Source organism: Dendrobates tinctorius, unplaced genomic scaffold (genome assembly GCF_039654945.1).
Source record: "Dendrobates tinctorius isolate UK_male_01 unplaced genomic scaffold, ASM3965494v1 ptg000251l, whole genome shotgun sequence".
Classification (NCBI taxonomy): Eukaryota; Metazoa; Chordata; class Amphibia; order Anura; family Dendrobatidae; genus Dendrobates; species Dendrobates tinctorius.
In genome coordinates, this window is record NW_027361918.1 from 4,668,947 (window position 1) to 4,691,385 (window position 22,439).

General features: G+C 53.0%; 1 protein-coding gene across 1 annotated transcript in view; it reads left to right on the plus strand.

Moving 5' to 3' along the window:
* Positions 1–3,311: 3,311 nt before the first annotated feature.
* SNX17 (sorting nexin 17) overlaps positions 3,312–22,439 on the plus strand; it is an 88,488-nt gene continuing 69,360 nt past the window's right edge. The window contains exons 1-3 of the mRNA XM_073557766.1: positions 3,312–3,493; positions 15,136–15,234; positions 16,094–16,168. Coding sequence (XP_073413867.1) covers positions 15,175–15,234; positions 16,094–16,168 — 135 coding nt within the window. The 5' untranslated portion in view covers positions 3,312–3,493; positions 15,136–15,174. The remainder of the gene's footprint in view (positions 3,494–15,135; positions 15,235–16,093; positions 16,169–22,439) is intronic.

The window sequence follows — 22,439 nt, forward strand, 5'->3', positions numbered from 1 at the left end:
ATCCTCCTCCTCCCGTGTCTCCCGTATTATCCTCCTCCTCCCGTGTCTCCCGTATCATCCTCCTCCTCCCGTGTCTCCCGTATTATCCTCCTCCTCCCGTGTCTCCCGTATTATCCTCCTCCTCCCGTGTCTCCCGTATTATCCCCCTCCTGTGTCTCCCGTATTATCCCCCTCCTCCCGTGTCTCCCGTATCATCCTCCTCCTCCCGTGTCTCCCGTATCATCCTCCTCCTGTGTCTCCCGTATTATCCCCCTCCTCCCGTGTCTCCCGTATTATCCTCCTCCTCCCGTGTCTCCCGTATTATCCTCCTCCTCCCGTGTCTCCCGTATCATCCTCCTCCTCCCGTGTCTCCCGTATTATCCCCCTCCTGTGTCTCCCGTATTATCCCCCTCCTCCCGTGTCTCCCGTATTATCCTCCTCCTCCCGTGTCTCCCGTATTATCCTCCTCCTCCCCGTGTCTCCCGTATTATCCTCCTCCTCCCGTGTCTCCCGTATTATCCTCCTCCTCCCGTGTCTCCCGTATTATCCTCCTCCTCCCGTGTCTCCCGTATTATCCTCCTCCTCCCGTGTCTCCCGTATCATCCTCCTCCTCCCGTGTCTCCCGTATTATCCCCCTCCTGTGTCTCCCGTATTATCCCCCTCCTCCCGTGTCTCCCGTATTATCCTCCTCCTCCCGTGTCTCCCGTATTATCCTCCTCCTCCCGTGTCTCCCGTATTATCCTCCTCTTCCCGTGTCTCCCGTATTATCCTCCTCCTCCCCGTGTCTCCCGTATTATCCTCCTCCTCCCGTGTCTCCCGTATTATCCTCCTCCTCCCCGTGTCTCCCGTATTATCCTCCTCCTCCCGTGTCTCCCGTATTATCCTCCTCCTCCCGTGTCTCCCGTATCCTCCTCCTCCTCCCGTGTCTCCCGTATTATCCTCCTCCTCCCGTGTCTCCCGTATTATCCTCCTCCTCCCGTGTCTCCCGTATTATCCCCCTCCTGTGTCTCCCGTATTATCCCCCTCCTCCCGTGTCTCCCGTATTATCCTCCTCCTCCCGTGTCTCCCGTATTATCCTCCTCCTCCCGTGTCTCCCGTATCCTCCTCCTCCTCCCGTGTCTCCCGTATTATCCTCCTCCTCCCGTGTCTCCCGTATCCTCCTCCTCCTCCCGTGTCTCCCGTATTATCCTCCTCCTCCCGTGTCTCCCGTATTATCCTCCTCCTCCCGTGTCTCCCGTATTATCCCCCTCCTGTGTCTCCCGTATTATCCCCCTCCTCCCGTGTCTCCCGTATTATCCTCCTCCTCCCGTGTCTCCCGTATTATCCTCCTCCTCCCGTGTCTCCCGTATCGTCCTCCTCCTGTGTCTCCCGTATTGTCCTCCTCCTCCCGTGTCTCCCGTATTATCCCCCTCCTGTGTCTCCCGTATTATCCCCCTCCTCCCCGTGTCTCCCGTATTATCCTCCTCCTCCCGTGTCTCCCGTATTATCCCCCTCCTGTGTCTCCCGTATTATCCTCCTCCTCCCCGTGTCTCCCGTATTATCCTCCTCCTCCCGTGTCTCCCGTATCATCCCCCTCCTGTGTCTCCCGTATTATCCCCCTCCTCCCTTGTCTCCCGTATCATCCTCCTCCTCCCGTGTCTCCCGTATTATCCTCCTCCTCCCGTGTCTCCCGTATTATCCTCCTCCTCCCGTGTCTCCCGTATTATCCTCCTCCTCCCGTGTCTCCCGTATTATCCTCCTCCTCCCGTGTCTCCCGTATCATCCTCCTCCTCCCGTGTCTCCCGTATTATCCCCCTCCTGTGTCTCCCGTATTATCCTCCTCCTCCCGTGTCTCCCGTATCATCCTCCCCCTCCTGTGTCTCCCGTATTATCCTCCTCCTCCCCGTGTCTCCCGTATTATCCTCCTCCTCCCGTGTCTCCCGTATTATCCTCCTCCTCCCGTGTCTCCCGTATTATCCTCCTCCTCCCCGTGTCTCCCGTATTATCCTCCTCCTCCCGTGTCTCCCGTATTATCCTCCTCCTCCTGTGTCTCCCGTATTATCCTCCTCCTCCCCGTGTCTCCCGTATTGTCCTCCTCCTCCCCGTGTCTCCCGTATTATCCTCCTCCTCCCGTGTCTCCCGTATTATCCTCCTCCTCCCGTGTCTCCCGTATCATCCTCCTCCTCCCGTGTCTCCCGTATTATCCTCCTCCTCCTGTGTCTCCCGTATTATCCTCCTCCTCCCGTGTCTCCCGTATTATCCTCCTCCTCCCGTGTCTCCCGTATTATCCTCCTCCTCCTGTGTCTCCCGTATTATCCTCCTCCTCCCCGTGTCTCCCGTATTATCATCCTCCTCCCGTGTCTCCCGTATTATCCTCCTCCTCCCGTGTCTCCCGTATCATCCTCCTCCTCCCGTGTCTCCCGTATTATCCTCCTCCTCCTGTGTCTCCCGTATTATCCTCCTCCTCCCCGTGTCTCCCGTATTATCCTCCTCCTCCCCGTGTCTCCCGTATTATCCTCCTCCTCCCGTGTCTCCCGTATTATCCTCCTCCTCCCCGTGTCTCCCGTATTATCCTCCTCCTCCCGTGTCTCCCGTATTATCCTCCTCCTCCTGTGTCTCCCGTATTATCCTCCTCCTCCCCGTGTCTCCCGTATTATCCTCCTCCTCCCCGTGTCTCCCGTATTATCCTCCTCCTCCCGTGTCTCCCGTATTATCCTCCTCCTCCCGTGTCTCCCGTATCATCCTCCTCCTCCCGTGTCTCCCGTATTATCCTCCTCCTCCTGTGTCTCCCGTATTATCCTCCTCCTCCCCGTGTCTCCCGTATTATCCTCCTCCTCCCGTGTCTCCCGTATTATCCTCCTCCTCCCGTGTCTCCCGTATTATCCTCCTCCTCCTGTGTCTCCCGTATTATCCTCCTCCTCCCCGTGTCTCCCGTATTATCCTCCTCCTCCCGTGTCTCCCGTATTATCCTCCTCCTCCCGTGTCTCCCGTATTATCCTCCTCCTCCCCGTGTCTCCCGTATTATCCTCCTCCTCCCGTGTCTCCCGTATTATCCTCCTCCTCCCCGTGTCTCCCGTATCATCCTCCTCCTCCCGTGTCTCCCGTATTATCCTCCTCCTCCCGTGTCTCCCGTATTATCCTCCTCCTCCCCGTGTCTCCCGTATTATCCTCCTCCTCCCGTGTCTCCCGTATTATCCTCCTCCTCCTGTGTCTCCCGTATTATCCTCCTCCTCCCCGTGTCTCCCGTATTATCCTCCTCCTCCCGTGTCTCCCGTATTATCCTCCTCCTCCCGTGTCTCCCGTATTATCCTCCTCCTCCCGTGTCTCCCGTATTATCCTCCTCCTCCTGTGTCTCCCGTATTATCCTCCTCCTCCCGTGTCTCCCGTATTATCCTCCTCCTGTCTTTCGGAACCTTTCGTTGGTTAGATGTTTTAGTCGGACTCTTTTCTGAGCTGCACTACTAATCGGAACTGTCAGGAAGGAGAAAAATTCCGAGGAACGAATCTGGAGACACCGAGAACAGGAAGAAGAAGGGTGAGGACTGAGACTGCCGGCCGCTCTCTGTGTGTCGTCCGCTCTCTCTCTCTCTGTGTGTGTCGTCCGATCTCTCTCTCTCTGTGTGTCGTCCGCTCTCTCTCTCTCTGTGTGTGTCGTCCGATCTCTCTCTCTCTCTCTCTGTGTGTCGTCCGCTCTCTCTCTCTCTGTGTGTCGTCCGCTCTCTCTCTCTCTGTGTGTCGTCCGCTCTCTCTCTCTCTGTGTGTCGTCCGATCTCTCTCTCTCTCTGTGTGTGTGTCGTCCGCTCTCTCTCTCTGTGTCGTCTGCGCTCTCTCTCTCTCTGTGTGTCGTCCGCTCTCTCTCTCTCTGTGTGTCGTCCGCTCTCTCTCTCTCTGTGTGTCGTCCGCTCTCTCTCTCTCTGTGTGTGTCGTACGCTCTCTCTCTCTCTGTGTGTGTCGTCCGATCTCTCTCTCTGTGTGTGTGTCGTACGCTCTCTCTCTCTCTGTGTGTGTCGTCCGATCTCTCTCTCTGTGTGTGTCGTCCGATCTCTCTCTCTCTGTGTGTGTCGTACGCTCTCTCTCTCTCTGTGTGTGTCGTCCGATCTCTCTCTCTGTGTGTGTCGTCCGATCTCTCTCTCTCTGTGTGTGTCGTACGCTCTCTCTCTCTCTGTGTGTGTCGTCCGATCTCTCTCTCTGTGTGTGTCGTCCGATCTCTCTCTCTGTGTGTGTCGTCCGATCTCTCTCTCTGTGTGTGTCGTCCGATCTCTCTCTCTCTGTGTGTGTCGTCCGATCTCTCTCTCTGTGTGTGTCGTCCGCGCTCTCTCTGTGTGTGTCGTCCGCTCTCTCTCTCTGTGTGTGTCGTCCGCTCTCTCTCTCTGTGTGTGTCGTCCGCTCTCTCTCTGTGTGTGTCGTCCGATCTCTCTCTCTCTGTGTGTCGTCCGATCTCTCTCTCTCTGTGTGTCGTCCGATCTCTCTCTCTCTCTGTGTGTCGTCCGCTCTCTCTCTCTCTGTGTGTCGTCCGATCTCTCTCTCTCTGTGTGTGTCGTACGCTCTCTCTCTCTCTGTGTGTGTCGTCCGATCTCTCTCTCTGTGTGTGTGTCGTACGCTCTCTCTCTCTCTGTGTGTGTCGTCCGATCTCTCTCTCTGTGTGTGTCGTCCGATCTCTCTCTCTCTGTGTGTGTCGTACGCTCTCTCTCTCTCTGTGTGTGTCGTCCGATCTCTCTCTCTGTGTGTGTCGTCCGATCTCTCTCTCTGTGTGTGTCGTCCGATCTCTCTCTCTGTGTGTGTCGTCCGATCTCTCTCTCTCTGTGTGTGTCGTCCGATCTCTCTCTCTGTGTGTGTCGTCCGCGCTCTCTCTGTGTGTGTCGTCCGCTCTCTCTCTCTGTGTGTGTCGTCCGCTCTCTCTCTCTGTGTGTGTCGTCCGCTCTCTCTCTGTGTGTGTCGTCCGATCTCTCTCTCTCTGTGTGTCGTCCGATCTCTCTCTCTCTGTGTGTCGTCCGATCTCTCTCTCTCTCTGTGTGTCGTCCGATCTCTCTCTCTCTGTGTGTGTCGTCCGATCTCTCTCTCTCTGTGTGTGTCGTCCGATCTCTCTCTCTCTGTGTGTGTCGTCCGATCTCTCTCTCTCTCTGTGTGTCGTCCGCTCTCTCTCTCTCTCTCTGTGTGTGTCGTCCGCTCTCTCTCTCTCTGTGTGTGTCGTCCGCTCTCTCTCTCTCTGTGTGTGTCGTCCGATCTCTCTCTCTCTGTGTGTCGTCCGATCTCTCTCTCTGTGTGTGTCGTCCGATCTCTCTCTCTCTGTGTGTGTCGTCCGATCTCTCTCTCTCTGTGTGTGTCGTCCGATCTCTCTCTCTCTGTGTGTGTCGTCCGATCTCTCTCTCTCTGTGTGTGTCGTCCGATCTCTCTCTCTGTGTGTGTCGTCCGATCTCTCTCTCTCTGTGTGTGTCGTCCGCTCTCTCTCTCTCTGTGTGTGTCGTCCGCTCTCTCTCTCTCTCTCTGTGTGTGTCGTCCGATCTCTCTCTCTGTGTGTGTCGTCCGATCTCTCTCTCTGTGTGTGTCGTCCGATCTCTCTCTCTGTGTGTGTCGTCCGATCTCTCTCTGTGTGTGTCGTCCGATCTCTCTCTCTGTGTGTGTCGTCCGATCTCTCTCTCTGTGTGTGTCGTCCGATCTCTCTCTCTGTGTGTGTCGTCCGCTCTCTCTCTCTCTGTGTGTGTCGTCCGATCTCTCTCTCTCTGTGTGTGTCGTCCGATCTCTCTCTCTCTGTGTGTGTCGTCCGATCTCTCTCTCTCTCTGTGTGTCGTCCGATCTCTCTCTCTCTCTCTGTGTGTGTCGTCCGCTCTCTCTCTCTCTGTGTGTGTCGTCCGATCTCTCTCTCTCTGTGTGTGTCGTCCGATCTCTCTGTGTGTGTCGTCCGATCTCTCTCTCTCTGTGTGTGTCGTCCGATCTCTCTCTCTCTGTGTGTGTCGTCCGATCTCTCTCTCTCTGTGTGTGTCGTCCGATCTCTCTCTCTCTGTGTGTGTCGTCCGATCTCTCTCTCTCTGTGTGTGTCGTCCGATCTCTCTCTCTCTCTCTCTGTGTGTGTCGTCCGATCTCTCTCTCTGTGTGTGTCGTCCGCTCTCTCTCTCTCTCTGTGTGTGTCGTCCGATCTCTCTCTCTCTGTGTGTCGTCCGATCTCTCTCTCTCTGTGTGTGTCGTCCGATCTCTCTCTCTCTGTGTGTGTCGTCCGATCTCTCTCTCTCTGTGTGTGTCGTCCGATCTCTCTCTCTCTCTGTGTCGTCCGATCTCTCTCTCTCTGTGTCGTCCGATCTCTCTCTCTCTCTGTGTCGTCCGATCTCTCTCTCTCTGTGTCGTCCGATCTCTCTCTCTCTGTGTGTGTCGTCCGCTCTCTCTCTGTGTGTGTGTCGTCCGCTCTCTCTCTGTGTGTGTGTCGTCCGCTCTCTCTCTGTGTGTGTGTCGTCCGCTCTCTCTCTGTGTGTGTGTCGTCCGCTCTCTCTCTGTGTGTGTCGTCCGCGCTCTCTCTGTGTGTGTCGTCCGCGCTCTCTCTGTGTGTGTCGTCCGCGCTCTCTCTGTGTGTGTCGTCCGCGCTCTCTCTGTGTGTGTCGTCCGCGCTCTCTCTGTGTGTGTCGTCCGCGCTCTCTCTGTGTGTGTCGTCCGCGCTCTCTCTGTGTGTGTCGTCCGCGCTCTCTCTGTGTGTGTCGTCCGCGCTCTCTCTGTGTGTGTCGTCCGCGCTCTCTCTGTGTGTGTCGTCCGCGCTCTCTCTGTGTGTGTCGTCCGCTCTCTCTCTGTGTGTGTCGTCCGCTCTCTCTCTGTGTGTGTCGTCCGCTCTCTCTCTGTGTGTGTCGTCCGCTCTCTCTCTGTGTGTGTCGTCCGCTCTCTCTCTGTGTGTGTCGTCCGCTCTCTCTCTGTGTGTGTCGTCCGCTCTCTCTCTGTGTGTGTCGTCCGCTCTCTCTCTGTGTGTGTCGTCCGCTCTCTCTCTGTGTGTGTCGTCCGCTCTCTCTCTGTGTGTGTCGTCCGCTCTCTCTCTGTGTGTGTCGTCCGCTCTCTCTCTGTGTGTGTCGTCCGCTCTCTCTCTGTGTGTGTCGTCCGCTCTCTCTCTGTGTGTGTCGTCCGCTCTCTCTCTGTGTGTGTCGTCCGCTCTCTCTCTGTGTGTGTCGTCCGCTCTCTCTCTGTGTGTGTGTCGTCCGCTCTCTCTCTGTGTGTGTGTCGTCCGCTCTCTCTCTGTGTGTGTGTCGTCCGCTCTCTCTCTGTGTGTGTGTCGTCCGCTCTCTCTCTGTGTGTGTGTCGTCCGCTCTCTCTCTGTGTGTGTGTCGTCCGCTCTCTCTCTGTGTGTGTGTCGTCCGCTCTCTCTCTGTGTGTGTCGTCCGCTCTCTCTCTGTGTGTGTGTCGTCCGCTCTCTCTCTGTGTGTGTGTCGTCCGCTCTCTCTCTGTGTGTGTCGTCCGCTCTCTCTCTGTGTGTGTCGTCCGCTCTCTCTCTGTGTGTGTCGTCCGCTCTCTCTCTGTGTGTGTCGTCCGCTCTCTCTCTCTGTGTGTGTCGTCCGCTCTCTCTCTCTGTGTGTGTCGTCCGCTCTCTCTCTCTGTGTGTGTCGTCCGCTCTCTCTCTCTGTGTGTGTCGTCCGCTCTCTCTCTCTGTGTGTGTCGTCCGCTCTCTCTCTCTGTGTGTGTCGTCCGCTCTCTCTGTGTGTGTCGTCCGCTCTCTCTGTGTGTCGTCCGCTCTCTCTCTCTGTGTGTCGTCCGCTCTCTCTCTGTGTGTGTCGTCCGCTCTCTCTCTCTGTGTGTGTCGTCCGCTCTCTCTCTCTGTGTGTGTCGTCCGCTCTCTCTCTCTGTGTGTGTCGTCCGCTCTCTCTCTCTGTGTGTGTCGGCCGCTCTCTCTCTCTGTGTCGGCCGCTCTCTCTCTCTGTGTCGGCCGCTCTCTCTCTGTGTGTCGTCCGCTCTCTCTCTCTCTCTGTGTGTGTGTCGTCCGCTCTCTCTCTCTCTGTGTGTGTCGTCCGATCTCTCTCTCTGTGTGTGTCGTCCGCTCTCTCTGTGTGTGTCGGCCGCTCTCTCTGTGTGTGTCGGCCGCTCTCTCTCTCTGTGTCGTCTGCGCTCTCTCTCTCTCTGTGTGTGTCGTACGCTCTCTCTCTCTGTGTTGTCCGCTCTCTCTCTCTGTGTGTCGTCCGCTCTCTCTCTCTGTGTGTCGTCCGCTCTCTCTCTCTGTGTGTCGTCCGCTCTCTCTCTCTGTGTGTGTCGTCCGCTCTCTCTCTGTGTGTGTCGTCCGCTCTCTCTCTCTGTGTGTGTCGTCCGCTCTCTCTCTCTGTGTGTGTCGGCCGCTCTCTCTGTGTGTGTCGGCCGCTCTCTCTCTCTGTGTCGTCCGCTCTCTCTCTGTGTGTCGTCCGCTCTCTCTCTCTCTCTCTGTGTGTGTCGTCCGCTCTCTCTCTCTCTGTGTGTGTCGGCCGCTCTCTCTCTCTCTGTGTGTCGTCCGCTCTCTCTCTCTCTGTGTGTCGTCCGCTCTCTCTCTGTGTGTCGGCCGCTCTCTCTCTGTGTGTCGCTCTCTCTCTCTCTGTGTGTGTCGTCCGCTCTCTCTCTCTCTGTGTGTGTCGTCCGCTCTCTATCTCTCTGTGTGTGTCGGCCGCTCTCTCTCTCTCTCTGTGTGTCGGCCGCTCTCTCTCTCTCTGTGTGTGTCGGCCGCTCTCTCTCTCTCTGTGTGTGTCGGCCGCTCTCTCTCTCTCTGTGTGTGTCGGCCGCTCTCTCTCTCTCTGTGTGTGTCGGCCGCTCTCTCTGTGTGTGTCGGCCGCTCTCTCTCTCTGTGTCGTCCGCTCTCTCTGTGTGTCGTCCGCTCTCTCTCTGTGTGTGTCATCCGATCTCTCTCTCTCTGTGTGTGTCGTCCGATCTCTCTCTCTCTCTGTGTGTCGTCCGCTCTCTCTCTCTCTGTGTGTGTCGTCCGATCTCTCTCTCTCTCTCTCTGTGTGTGTCGTCCGATATCTCTCTCTCTGTGTGTGTCGTACGCTCTCTCTCTCTCTCTGTGTGTGTCGTCCGCTCTCTCTGTGTGTGTCGTCCGATCTCTCTCTCTCTCTGTGTGTGTCGTCCGATCTCTCTCTCTCTGTGTGTGTCGTCCGATCTCTCTCTCTCTCTGTGTGTGTTGTACGCTCTCTATCTCTCTCTGTGTGTGTCGTCCGATCTCTCTCTCTCTCTGTGTGTCGTCCGATCTCTCTCTCTCTCTGTGTGTCGTCCGCTCTCTATCTGTCTGTGTGTGTCGTCCGATCTCTCTCTCTCTCTGTGTGTGTCGTACGCTCTCTATCTCTCTGTGTGTGTCGTCCGATCTCTCTCTCTCTCTGTGTGTGTCGTCCGATCTCTCTCTCTCTCTGTGTGTGTCGTACGCTCTCTATCTCTCTCTGTGTGTCGTCCGCTCTCTCTCTCTCTGTGTGTGTCGTCCGATCTCTCTCTCTCTGTGTGTGTCGTCCGATCTCTCTCTCTCTCTGTGTGTCGTCCGCTCTCTCTCTCTGTGTGTGTCGTACGCTCTCTATCTCTCTCTGTGTGTCGTCCGATCTCTCTCTCTCTGTGTGTGTCGTCCGATCTCTCTCTCTCTGTGTGTGTCGTCCGATCTCTCTCTCTCTCTGTGTGTCGTCCGCTCTCTCTCTCTCTGTGTGTGTCGTACGCTCTCTATCTCTCTGTGTGTGTCGTCCGCTCTCTCTCTCTCTGTGTGTGTCGTCCGATCTCTCTCTCTCTCTCTCTCTGTGTGTGTCGTCCGCTCTCTATCTGTCTGTGTGTGTCGTCCGATCTCTCTCCCATTCAAATTGGCTTTATTGGCAGGACCAAAATACAATTAGTGTTGCCAAAGCAAGAAAAGAAGTGTGGCAGGGGAGTGGATTAGGGTAGTGGGGATGGGGAGTGATTGTCCATTTGGAGGTCTTTAGTTGCTCTCATCTTATGACATGTGGTGACATATTGGGCGGCGACCTCCACCATTGATTCTTCTTCCCCCAGCAGGATGCAGAGTTTCCTCTCCTCGTCCATGGATGGGAAGTCTGGGGTATGGGTGGTAAGTTTCTGGAAGTGGGAGTCCCTCACTGCTGAGTATTTGTTGCAGTGCAGCAGGAAATGCACCTCATCTTCCAGAGCCCCCTGCTGGCAGTGCTGGCACAGTCTGTTCTCTCGTGGCTTGTATGTCTGTCGGTGCCGCCCTGTTTCCACCTCTAGGTTGTGGGCGCTTAATCTGTATATACTCAAGGTCTGCCTGTCTTTGGGGTGGCGTAGCCTTTCCAGGTATGGAGCCAGAGTGTAGTCCCTCCGCAGTGACCGGTAGATGGTGAGTTTCTGGGAGTTCTCCAATTCACTCTTCCAACCCTCTATGTATTGCATCTTGCAGCTCTCTGAGATCTCTTTTATTTGGGCTTTAGTTAGGGTGTGTTGCTGACTTTGGTTGAGCTGGCTGCCGAGGTTCCTGGCTTGCTCTTGGCTCTGGCTCAGCAGGGCTTTATGATGGTAGGAGCTGGGGTTGCTGTTCTGTATATGCGCCTGGTGTGATAGCGCCCTCTTGTGTATAGTGAGCCATAAGGGGAATCGGCCCAGCTCTGCCCGACAGGCTATGTTTGAGGTGCTGCGATGTACCTGGAGGAGATATTTGCAGAACTCCAGATGGAAGACTTCGGTTGGGCTGGAATCCCACTTTTTCTGGTCTGGATAGGTTGCTGGACCCCATACCTCGCTGCCATATAGCAGTATAGGTGTGATGACGCTGTCGAATATCTTGAGCCAGACTCTCACCGGTGGTTTGAGGTGGTACATTTGTCTTCTGATGGCATAGAAGGTTCTGCATGCTTTCCCTTTCAGGGTCTCTGCTGCTTGCTGGAGGCTCCCGGTTTGGCTTAGCTCCAGACCGAGGTAGGTATAGCTGCTTGTCTTCTCTAGCGTGGCACCATTTAGTGTGAGGGAGGAAGTGCAGGTTTCTTTAGAACTCCTCTTTTGAAACACCATGACTTTGGTCTTCTTTTGGTTGATGGGCAGCGCCCATGTGGTGCTGAATGTTTCCAGCACGGCCAAGCTATCTTGGAGGCCTCTCTCGGTTGGGGAAAGCAGCAGGAGGTCATCTGCATACAGCAGGATCTTCACCTCTCGGTCGTGCAGGCTGAGACCTGGGGCAGAGGAGGATTCCAGGGCCGCTGCCAGTCCATTTATGTAGATGTTAAATAGAGTTGGGCTCAGGCTGCAGCCCTGTCTTACCCCACGGCACTGCCGGAAGAAGGCCGTCCTCTTTCCATTCACCTTCACGCTGCACCGATTCTCAGTGTATGAGCTCTTGATGACGTCGTAGGTTCTGCCACCTATTCCGCTCTCCAGGAGTTTCAGGAACAGACCTGGGTGCCACACTGAGTCAAAGGCCTTCTTGAAGTCCACAAAACATGCAAATATTTTCCCCTGTTTTTTTCTATGGATGTGGGTCTTGATGAGGCTTTGCAGGGTGTAGATGTGATCCGTGGTGCGATGGTTTGGCATGAACCCAGCTTGGCTTCTGCTGAGGGTGTCCCGCTGGGTGAGGAAGGTGATGATCCTTTTGTTAATAATGCTGTTAAATAGTTTTCCCAGAACGCTGTTAACACATATTCCTCTGTAGTTTGCTGGATCATATCTGTCTCCATTCTTGTAGATGGGCGTTATGAGACCTTGATTCCAGCTTTTTGGGAAGTAGCCAGCACTCAGGATGTGGGTGAATAGTTTTGCCAGTGCTGCATGTATATCTGGGGAACTGATCATCTCTGGCAGGATGCCGTCACTGCCCGCGGCCTTCTTGCATTTCATAAATTTGATACTGTCTTTTATTTCCATCACACTGATTGGTATGTCCAGAGGATTTTGGAAGTCTTTGATTGTCTCCTCCATGTCTCTGAGTTTAGTGGTTAGGTGCTTCTGTTCTGGGGTTAGGTCTTCTTCTGGTATGTTCTTGTAGAGGCCTTTGAAGTAGCTGTGCCAGATGTTGCCATTTTGGATGTGGAGGGTGCTCTGCTTGGGCTTTGTGCCGATATGATTCCAGGTCTCCCAGAATGAGTTGTCCTGGAGGGAGTCCTCAAGCTTCTGTAGTTCTTGGCAGATATGCCTCTGTTTTTTCTCCCTGAGAGTGCGTTTGTATTGCCTCTGTAGGATGTCATGGACCGCTCTTAGGTCCCTGTTGTTTGGATCTCTGTGCTTTTGGTTTGAGGCTACCCTTAGGGAGTTGCGTAGTGACTTACATTCTTTGTCAAACCATTTTTGGCCTTGTTTATTTGTTGGTTTCTTGGGGTTGGTTCTTCCGATGCCTGCTAGCTCTGCCATGGTGTATAGGATGTTGTTAAAGTCATTCACTGCCCAGTTGACTCCTTGCTGGTTTGATGCGTAACTACTTGTGTTGAAATTTACAAGTAGCTCTTGGATCTCGGTTCTGTTAGTCATGTTGGTGTATTCAGTGGATAACTGTTTGGGCCACTTGTAGGATGGTGGCAGGTTGTGTAGACTGGTCAGGTGTGGCTTTTCTATGGGTTGTTTGTCCGTGGATCTCATGTACAGCAGTGTCTGGTTGTGGTCTGACAGGTGGGTCTCTCTCTGTGTCGTCCGCTCTCTCTCTCTCTGTGTCGTCCGCTCTCTCTCTCTCTGTGTCGTCCGCTCTCTCTCTCTCTGTGTCGTCCGCTCTCTCTCTCTCTGTGTCGTCCGCTCTCTCTCTCTGTGTCGTCCGCTCTCTCTCTCTCTGTGTCGTCCGCACTCTCTCTCTGCGTGCGTCGTCCGCTCTCTCTGCGTGCGTCGTCCGCTCTCTCTGCGTGCGTCGTCCGCTCTCTCTGCGTGCGTCGTCCGCTCTCTCTGCGTGCGTCGTCCGCTCTCTCTGCGTGCGTCGTCCGCTCTCTCTGCGTGCGTCGTCCGCTCTCTCTGCGTGCGTCGTCCGCTCTCTCTGCGTGCGTCGTCCGCTCTCTCTGCGTGCGTCGTCCGCTCTCTCTGCGTGCGTCGTCCGCTCTCTCTGCGTGCGTCGTCCGCTCTCTCTGCGTGCGTCGTCCGCTCTCTCTGCGTGCGTCGTCCGCTCTCTCTGCGTGCGTCGTCCGCTCTCTCTGCGTGCGTCGTCCGCTCTCTCTGCGTGCGTCGTCCGCTCTCTCTGCGTGCGTCGTCCGCTCTCTCTGCGTGCGTCGTCCGCTCTCTCTGCGTGCGTCGTCCGCTCTCTCTGCGTGCGTCGTCCGCTCTCTCTGCGTGCGTCGTCCGCTCTCTCTGCGTGCGTCGTCCGCTCTCTCTGCGTGCGTCGTCCGCTCTCTCTGCGTGCGTCGTCCGCTCTCTGCGTGCGTCGTCCGCTCTCTCTGCGTGCGTCGTCCGCTCTCTCTGCGTGCGTCGTCCGCTCTCTCTGCGTGCGTCGTCCGCTCTCTCTGCGTGCGTCGTCCGCTCTCTCTGCGTGCGTCGTCCGCTCTCTCTGCGTGCGTCGTCCGCTCTCTCTGCGTGCGTCGTCCGCTCTCTCTGCGTGCGTCGTCCGCTCTCTCTGCGTGCGTCGTCCGCTCTCTCTCTCTGCGTGCGTCGTCCGCTCTCTCTGCGTGCGTCGTCCGCTCTCTCTCTCTGCGTGCGTCGTCCGCTCTCTCTCTCTGCGTGCGTCGTCCGCTCTGAGTGCGTGCGTCGTCCGCTCTCTCTCTCTGCGTGCGTCGTCCGCTCTCTCTCTCTGCGTGCGTCGTCCGCTCTCTCTCTGCGTGCGTCGTCCGCTCTCTCTCTCTCTGCGTGCGTCGTCCGCTCTGAGTGCGTGCGTCGTCCGCTCTGAGTGCGTGCGTCGTCCGCTCTGAGTGCGTGCGTCGTCCGCTCTGAGTGCGTGCGTCGTCCGCTCTGAGTGCGTGCGTCGTCCGCTCTGAGTGCGTGCGTCGTCCGCTCTGAGTGCGTGCGTCGTCCGCTCTGAGTGCGTGCGTCGTCCGCTCTGAGTGCGTGCGTCGTCCGCTCTGAGTGCGTGCGTCGTCCGCTCTGAGTGCGTGCGTCGTCCGCTCTGAGTGCGTGCGTCGTCCGCTCTGAGTGCGTGCGTCGTCCGCTCTGAGTGCGTGCGTCGTCCGCTCTGAGTGCGTGCGTCGTCCGCTCTGAGTGCGTGCGTCGTCCGCTCTCTCTCTCTGTGTGCGTCGTCCGCTCTCTCTCTCTGCGTGCGTCGTCCTCTCTGAGTGCGTGCGTCGTCCGCCCTGAGTGCGTGCGTCGTCCGCTCTGAGTGCGTGCGTCGTCCGCTCTGAGTGCGTGCGTCGTCCGCTCTGAGTGCGTGCCTCGTCCGCTCTGCGTGCGTGCGTCGTCCGCTCTGCGTGCGTGCCTCGTCCGCTCTGAGTGCGTGCCTCGTCCGCTCTGAGTGCGTGCCTCGTCCGCTCGCTCTCTGCGTGCGTCGTCCGCTCGCTCTCTGCGTGCGTCGTCCTCTCTGAGTGCGTGCGTCGTCCGCTCTGCGTGCGTGCCTCGTCCGCTCTGCGTGCGTGCCTCGTCCGCTCTGCGTGCGTGCCTCGTCCGCTCTGAGTGCGTGCCTCGTCCGCTCTGAGTGCGTGCGTCGTCCGCTCTGAGTGCGTGCGTCGTCCGCTCTCTCTCTCTGTGTGCGTCGTCCGCTCTCTCTCTCTGCGTGCGTCGTCCTCTCTGAGTGCGTGCGTCGTCCGCCCTGAGTGCGTGCGTCGTCCGCTCTGAGTGCGTGCGTCGTCCGCTCGCTCTCTGCGTGCGTCGTCCGCTCTGAGTGCGTGCGTCGTCCGCTCTGCGTGCCTCGTCCGCTCTGCGTGCGTGCCTCGTCCGCTCTGCGTGCGTGCCTCGTCCGCTCTGAGTGCGTGCGTCGTCCGCTCTGAGTGCGTGCGTCGTCCGCTCTGAGTGCGTGCGTCGTCCGCTCTGAGTGCGTGCGTCGTCCGCTCTGAGTGCGTGCGTCGTCCGCTCTCTCTCTCTGTGTGCGTCGTCCGCTCTCTCTCTCTGCGTGCGTCGTCCTCTCTGAGTGCGTGCGTCGTCCGCCCTGAGTGCGTGCGTCGTCCGCTCTGAGTGCGTGCGTCGTCCGCTCTGAGTGCGTGCGTCGTCCGCTCTGCGTGCGTGCCTCGTCCGCTCTGAGTGCGTGCGTCGTCCGCTCTGCGTGCGTGCCTCGTCCGCTCTGAGTGCGTGCCTCGTCCGCTCTGAGTGCGTGCCTCGTCCGCTCTGAGTGCGTGCCTCGTCCGCTCGCTCTCTGCGTGCGTCGTCCGCTCGCTCTCTGCGTGCGTCGTCCGCTCTCTCATTTTGATCTCTCTTCCTCAGGTGGTCTCTGCGCTCTCTTTCCCTGTGTGACCTCCCATCATGCACTTCTCCATCCCTGAGACTGAGACATGTAACTCTGATTCTGGTGGTCCGTATGTGGTGAGTGATGCTGCGGTCCCTGTGCTCTGGGGGTTTGTGTACCCTTGGTGATGGGAGTGATGGTGCAGACACTGCTGCGGCTCGTGTGTGCACTGCTCTCATCAGTACAGGATGGGTGATCAGCTGCCGGCGTTTCCTCCTTGTTGTCTGCTTCCTGTTACTGCAATATAATCTCCAGTGGACAATTATAAATCACCGGGCATCGCTGTTTACTGACTACACATCCTGAGCAATCCCTCTATCTTCCTCTCGCCCCCCCTTGCCCTTTCCCCCTGTAACGGGGTCTTCTGTGCTGTAATACCTCTTACATTACCACCCCGTTTCTCAGGATGTCTACTCTGCTTTTCCTCACTTCTGGATGAAGGGCGCTGGCTCGAAAGGCTTTGTAACATGGGAACATATAAAAGATCACTGCTTCTCCATGTATTTCCTATGTGACAACATTTTACTCATCGGTCTCAGAATACATATACATACAGAGGACAGGACAATCAATATGTGTCAGGCCAGTAGATAACAGACTCCAACTAAGATGCCAGACGTACATTACAATAGCCGCAGGTGGCCGGCGACCCTCGATCATTTACCGTGGGATTTACAAAGGTGGGGGGAGGTCAGAAGTGGGATATCTCTTTTACCTCTGCCCAGGGGTCGCAGCCGGTCGGTTGCTGCATTTAGGGTATGCATCTCACATTGCACCTATCATACATGCATCTCCTATGCAGGGTGCTGGGGGGTTCTGTAACACCCCCCTCTCGCCATTCCCCCCCTTCTCGCTCTTTCCCCCCCCCTCTCGCCTTTTCCCCCCCCTCTCGCCCTTTCCCCTCCCTTAATACCCATCATCCATGTTCTCTTCCAGGCGTATAACATCCATGTGAACGGTGTCTTACACTGCCGGGTGCGCTACAGTCAGCTGTTTGGTCTCCACGAGAAGGTGAGGAGCTGCACTATATATGTGATGTGGAATCAGATTAAAATTGTACAGGAGAACCAATCATACAAATATACAAAACTTTATTAACAAAGAGAAAAACAAACAAAGTATTAAATTGGGAAACCAGAAAAACGGCGTAGGAAACACCCACCCTATGTTATACAGAGGCACGACATAAAACTAACCACTGATAGGCGACACGTGATTATACGTCAAGGAAACAAAATCAAGGCGTAGAAATATATGAACAGTAGGACGAAGATTATCTCTGGATCCCTGGGCCGGCACTGGCTCCCACCACAGGTAATCTTTGTCCTAAGTTTTGTGTAGTGCCTCTGTATAACACAGGGTGGGGATCCTACACCATTTTTCTGGTTTCCCACTGTTTTTATACCTTGTTTGCTTTTCAATTTGTTAATAAAGTTTTGTATATTTTTATGATTGGTTCTCGTGTACAGTTTTTTTCTATCTGATTCCATATATACTGTACTGAACCTTATTTGTGTCCATTTTTTGGTAAAAAAATAATTTGTCATTGTTTTACGCTAATAAATATACAGTCTTTGGAATTGTTTCTGTTGGTTTGATGCCTTTCTTTTGACCCATCCCCCCTTCTATATATGTGATGTGTGTATATACAGCCGTGTAGAAGTCTGTGGAGGTGCTCCATACATAAGAGGTAGCGGGAGTCCACCACCAGGTTTGTATTCTGAGAGCAGCATGATGTGCGGGCAGAGAACCTGATCCCAGCAATGTCGCTTACTGGGCTGCAGGGGGGAGGGAGGGGGATCCACTCATGCCCCCCTACTGATTGTGTACACAGAACTGTCAATCACTCATGTGGGCGGAGTTATACAGCTCTCAGCATTCAAGACCTGCAAGATCAGTGATGTTATCAAAACTGCAGCAAGCAGCCTGGTAAGTAACTCATCACTGGGATCAGGATCTCTGCCCCCCATATCATGCTGCTCTCAGAGGGTGAGCAAAAATCTCCGGACAGGTTCCCTTTAATAGAAAAAAACTAAATAAATTATCAAAATACATAGTGGCTGAGAAAAAAGAAATGTAAATTTCATCAGTTTCTGATGACCGCCATCACCAGAGTCTGGGGACCTCCCATTGCCCCCGTCGCCAGCGTGCCTGGGGACCACCCGTCGCCAGCGTGCCCGGGGACCACCCGTCGCCAGCGTGCCCGGGGACCACCCGTCACCAGCGTGCCCGGGGACCACCCGTCGCCAGCGTGCCCGGGGACCTCCCGTCTCCAGCGTGCCCGGGGACCTCCCGTCGCCAGCGTGCCCGGGGACCACCCGTCGCCAGCGTGCCCGGGGACCACCCGTCGCCAGCGTGCCCGGTGACCAGGGCTGTGGAGTCGGTAAGCCAACCAAACCTCCGACCCCTCAAGTTTCATGACACCGACTCCCTCATACGTGGCTCATGTATAAGTGATACATTTCCTGTAGTAAAATGGTGACATCAGGCTTTTAATCATTATTATGATACAATAACCAAGCCATTTAGATAGAACATGAAATATAATTATTGGGATACAACTTTAGAACAAAAACCTTTTGCACATTTACAATTTATTATACACTGTGCAGTAAGTGGGAAAATAAAGTTTGCAACAAAACCGTCCTGACTAACATTTGTGCAGTCTATGAATTTGTTCTGAGATATAGAATCGCCTCCATCAGATCCTCCTTCATAGATGACCTCACATCTGACCTCATTATTCTAAGGCCAGAGAACAACCTCTCTACAGTAACTTGGGTTGGAGGCAAAGCCGTAACCACATGGGACCATCTCTAACAATTTCCGGGTGTGAAGGAATTGCCTCGTGCACAGTCAGTTGTGATGAACGATTGAGCTCTTCTATTTCTTTGAGACCAAGTGAAACATGTTGCTGAAATCTGGTCAATCTGTTTTCTATGGGAGTGGAATATTTTTCCTTGCGGCAACGCTTTGTCTGCTCCATGTCGTCCAAATACTTGTTGAAATCAAACTCGTCATCTGATGAGGATGAAGAAACGGCAACAGCAGCACTGGCAGGACCCGAGTCCCCTTGTTCTTGGTCTCCTGTAGGCCACTCATCCTAACTGCTACCTCAGTCAGAGCTTCTTTTCCTTTAGTAAGCTGTTGATCATCCAGCAATATACAATGACTTGGATCCACATAAACAGCTGCCAGAAAAATTTCATCTTCTAATAGCTGTGTCTCTCTCCAGTTCATTGAAGCAGCAATGCCATCTGCGATTAAACCTCCTCTTTGGGACAGGCTAAATAGCAAATTCTTCCACTCCCTTATGAAAATGCCAGGAGTTACATCCTCAGCTTGTAATTTTTTAGTCACTGTAAATGGGTGATGAAGCAATTCCTTCAATTCAGCCACCTGTGTCCATTGACCTTCATTTAGTGTTACCTGAGGGTTGGCCATGTCTACAAGGAAGGGTTTCATCTCAAGCAACCGCTCAATCATTAAGTAAGTGCTGCCCCACCGAGGGGCTTGAACCAAAATTGCCCCTTTTCCAGCACGTCTCTTCGTGATGGAATCAATTTTAGGGGTTTTGGCAGCAATTGCTAATTTCCTCACTTTGCTAATTAGAGTTCCAGCATGTCCCTGTCTCTTATTGCCAGCTGCAGCATGTGCACAACACAGCGCATGTGATGAATAGGAAAGAGGCGTGAAGCAGCTTCAACAAGATCATCAAATTGTAAAAAATCACTTTGCTGTTCTTCTGTAGTAATACGTCAGTTCCTCCGTTATGGGAACAGGACTGTGGCCTTCCATCTCCAACATACTGAATGTGAAACGTTCTTCTAGCTGCCGTTCACCTTCATTATTCTCATTCATCAGTGTAATTGCACTTATCATGTCTGAAGCATTGTCCGTTACAGTAGCAAGAACCTGTTCTTTTGTGAGTTCATAATCCTGCAGAACTTTTTCCACTAAGGTCTGGAGAAACTGGCTGCTGTGATGAGCCTTAGTATCTTTTATTGCCAGCGTCTCAGTAACAATTTTTTTGTTGTCACAAACAAATCGAATATTGATGGCAAAATAGTTCACTCTGTGACGTGTGCAGGCGTCCATTGTAAGAAACATGAAGCGCCTCTTGAGTCTTAAGATCTTCCTTTTGATTAAGGGCTGCTTCAATCACTAATTTTCTAATACTTTCTCTTTCCAGAGAAACACCAAGTTTGGGGCCATTTTGTAAAAGCTGGTAGTGCAAATATTGATAATGGTACACTGTCCTTCACAACAAGCTCGATGAGCTGTCTTTTAAACATATCTGCTGTCATTGTTACAGTAACTTTGTCACTTACAAAATATCTTGTAACTGACTTCTGAGACGCTCTTTCCTCCTCCTTTACATGGCGGGAAGTGCTGGTCTCTGGTTTCTTGGTGCTGCTGTGATCTTTTTCAATCACCACTTTGTAAACTTCTGGGTGGCAGCGTTGTAAATGTCTTTTTAGATTGGAAGCTCTTGAAGGAGCATTTTTACCACTGCCTGAGTATGCACTGAGTTTGGCATCACAGCATGTGTTTTCATCTGGGTCACTTATACACTGACACACAATGTTTTTTTATATTGAGTCACTGTGAAATGCTCAAATACAACTGACGTAATAAGATGCCTCTTAGACATTTTGCAATTATTCAAATTTGCTCTCAAAATAATTTTGTCCTGTAAAAAAAAGTATTTTGTAATTCTTACAAGATGCACTGTATAATTTAGAATAGAAATAAAAGAATCTTTGCATAAATCAATAGGACAGATAAGTATAAATTTTGTAAAATATGTTGTTAGATAGTTTTACTGTGAACTTTCAATGTCAGGCTTGTCTCAGGGTACAGCTCACTAAATGCTTCACATCATATTTCTTCACGGTCTATGAAGAGGGGAGGAGGGAGCGAGCATGTTTGTGCTGAAGCATATTCCAGAACACACACACATCGTCATCTATCCTGTTACTGTATTTTCGAATTTGAGATGTCAGCAGGGCTGTGGAGTCGGAGTCGGTGCTCATTTTGGTGGAGTCGGAGTTGGTAAAAAAAGGACCGACTCCGACTCCTAAAATATATAATAAATTGGGTACAGTAGTTCAATGCAGAATGTGCTGAATATTTTTTAATAGGAATTTGGGAAAGTTATAAAATGTCCTATAAATGGCTGTTCTATTCCTGATCTAAGGCTACAGTCACACACAGCGTTTTTCCTGCATTTTTTGAGAATACGTTTTTCAGCTGCAAAAGCAGATCAGCTTTTAAAAAAAACTGCATCACCTGAAAGTTTTTTGAGCTCATAGCTAATGTTTTCAGTCCTGCACCGGCTCCAGACTGCAGGGGGCAATCTCCCCTCCTCTGTCCTCTTTTCTGCCGTCTTCACCAGAGAGGAGGGGTGCCTGCCCTGCACAGGATCCGATTCCTGGGCCCCGAGCTGGAGAAAGTGAGAACGTGAAAGTACTACTGCTCCTCTCTGTCACAGGAATGCAACTAATGCTCATATTGTAGGTGATTATTATGTGCTCTCTGTAAAAGGAAGATCTTAAAAAGACTCTCAAAAGACGCTTCATGTTGCTTACAATGGACGCCTGCACACGTCACAGAGTGAACTATTTTGCCATCAATGTTCGATATGTTTGTGACAACAAAGAAATTGTTACCGAGACGCTGGCAGTAACAGATACTAAAGCTCATCACAGCAGCCAGTTTCTCCAGGCCTTAGTGGAAAAAGTGCTGCAAGATTACGAACTCAAAAAAGAACAGGTTCTTGCTATTGTCACGGGCAATGCTTCACACATAAGTGCAATTACACTGATGAATGAGAGTAATGGACAACAGCTAGAGGAACATTTAGGATTCAGTGTGTATGAGATGGAAGGCCACAGTGCTGTTCATGTAACTGAGGAACAATCAGATATTACTACAGAAGAACAGCAACATTATACTGTAGAAATAGATGATCTTGTTGAAGCTGCTTCACACCTCTTTCCTATTCATCACATGCGTTGTGTTGTGCACACGCTGCAGCTGGCAATAAGAGACAGTCTGCAAGAGGGACATGCTGGAAATCTAATTGGAAAAGTGAGGCGATTGGCTATTGCCACCAGAACCCCTAAAATTGATTCCATCTTGAAGAGACGTGCTGGGAAAGGGCAATTGTGGATCAAGCCACTCGGTGGGGCAGCACTTATTTAATGATTGAGCGATTGCTTGAACTAAAACCGTTTCTTATAGATATGGCGAACCCTCAGGTAACCCTAAATGAAGGTCAATGGACACAGGTGGCTGAATTGAAGGAATTGCTTAATCACCCTTTTACAGTGACTAAAAAATTACAAGCTGAGGATTTAACTCCTGGCATTTTCATAAGGGAGTGGAAGAACTTGCTATTTTGCCTGTCCCAAAGAGGAGGTTTAATCGCAGATGGCATTTCTTCTTCAATGAAACAGAGAGAGACACAGCTATTGGAAAATAAAATTTTTCTGGCAGCTGTTTATGTGGACCCAAGTCATCGTATACTGCTTGATGATCAACAGCTTACTAAAGGAAAAGAAGCTCTGACTGAGGTAGCAGTTAGGAAGAGTGGCCTACAGGAGGACTGCCAGGCGCAAGAGGACTTGGGTCCTGACAGTGCTACTGCTGCCATATCTTCATCCTCATCAGATGAGTTTGAGTTTGACAATGATTTGCATGACATGGAGCAGGCAAAGTGTTGCCGCAAGGAAAAAGATTTCACTCAGTCTCCTATAGCAGCAGATTGACCATGTTTCAGCAAAATGTTTCACTTGCTCTCAAAGAAATAGAAAAATTCAACCGTTCATCAAAACTGACTGTGCAGGAGGCAATTCCTTTATACCTGGAAATTGTTAGAGATGTTGCCCAGGTGGTTACGGCTTTGCCTCCAACCCAAGTTACTGTAGAAAGGTTGTTCTCTGGCCTTAACATTATTAGGTCAGATTTGAGGTCATCTATGAAGGAGGATCTGATGGAGGCAATTCTATTTCTTAGAACAAATTCATAGACTGCACAAATGTTATTTACGTACTTGAATGCTGCAGCCAGGATCATATTCCTCACCAATCGTTACACCGATGCCTCTACCTTGTGCCAGTCATTACACTGGCTACCCATCCACTCCAGAATTCAGTATAAACTTATTACCCTCACCCACAACGCCCTCCATGGCTCAGCACCACCCTAGATCTCCTCCCTTGTTTCAGTATACCACCCTACCTGCGCCCTCCGTTCTGCTGATGACCTGAGGTTAGCA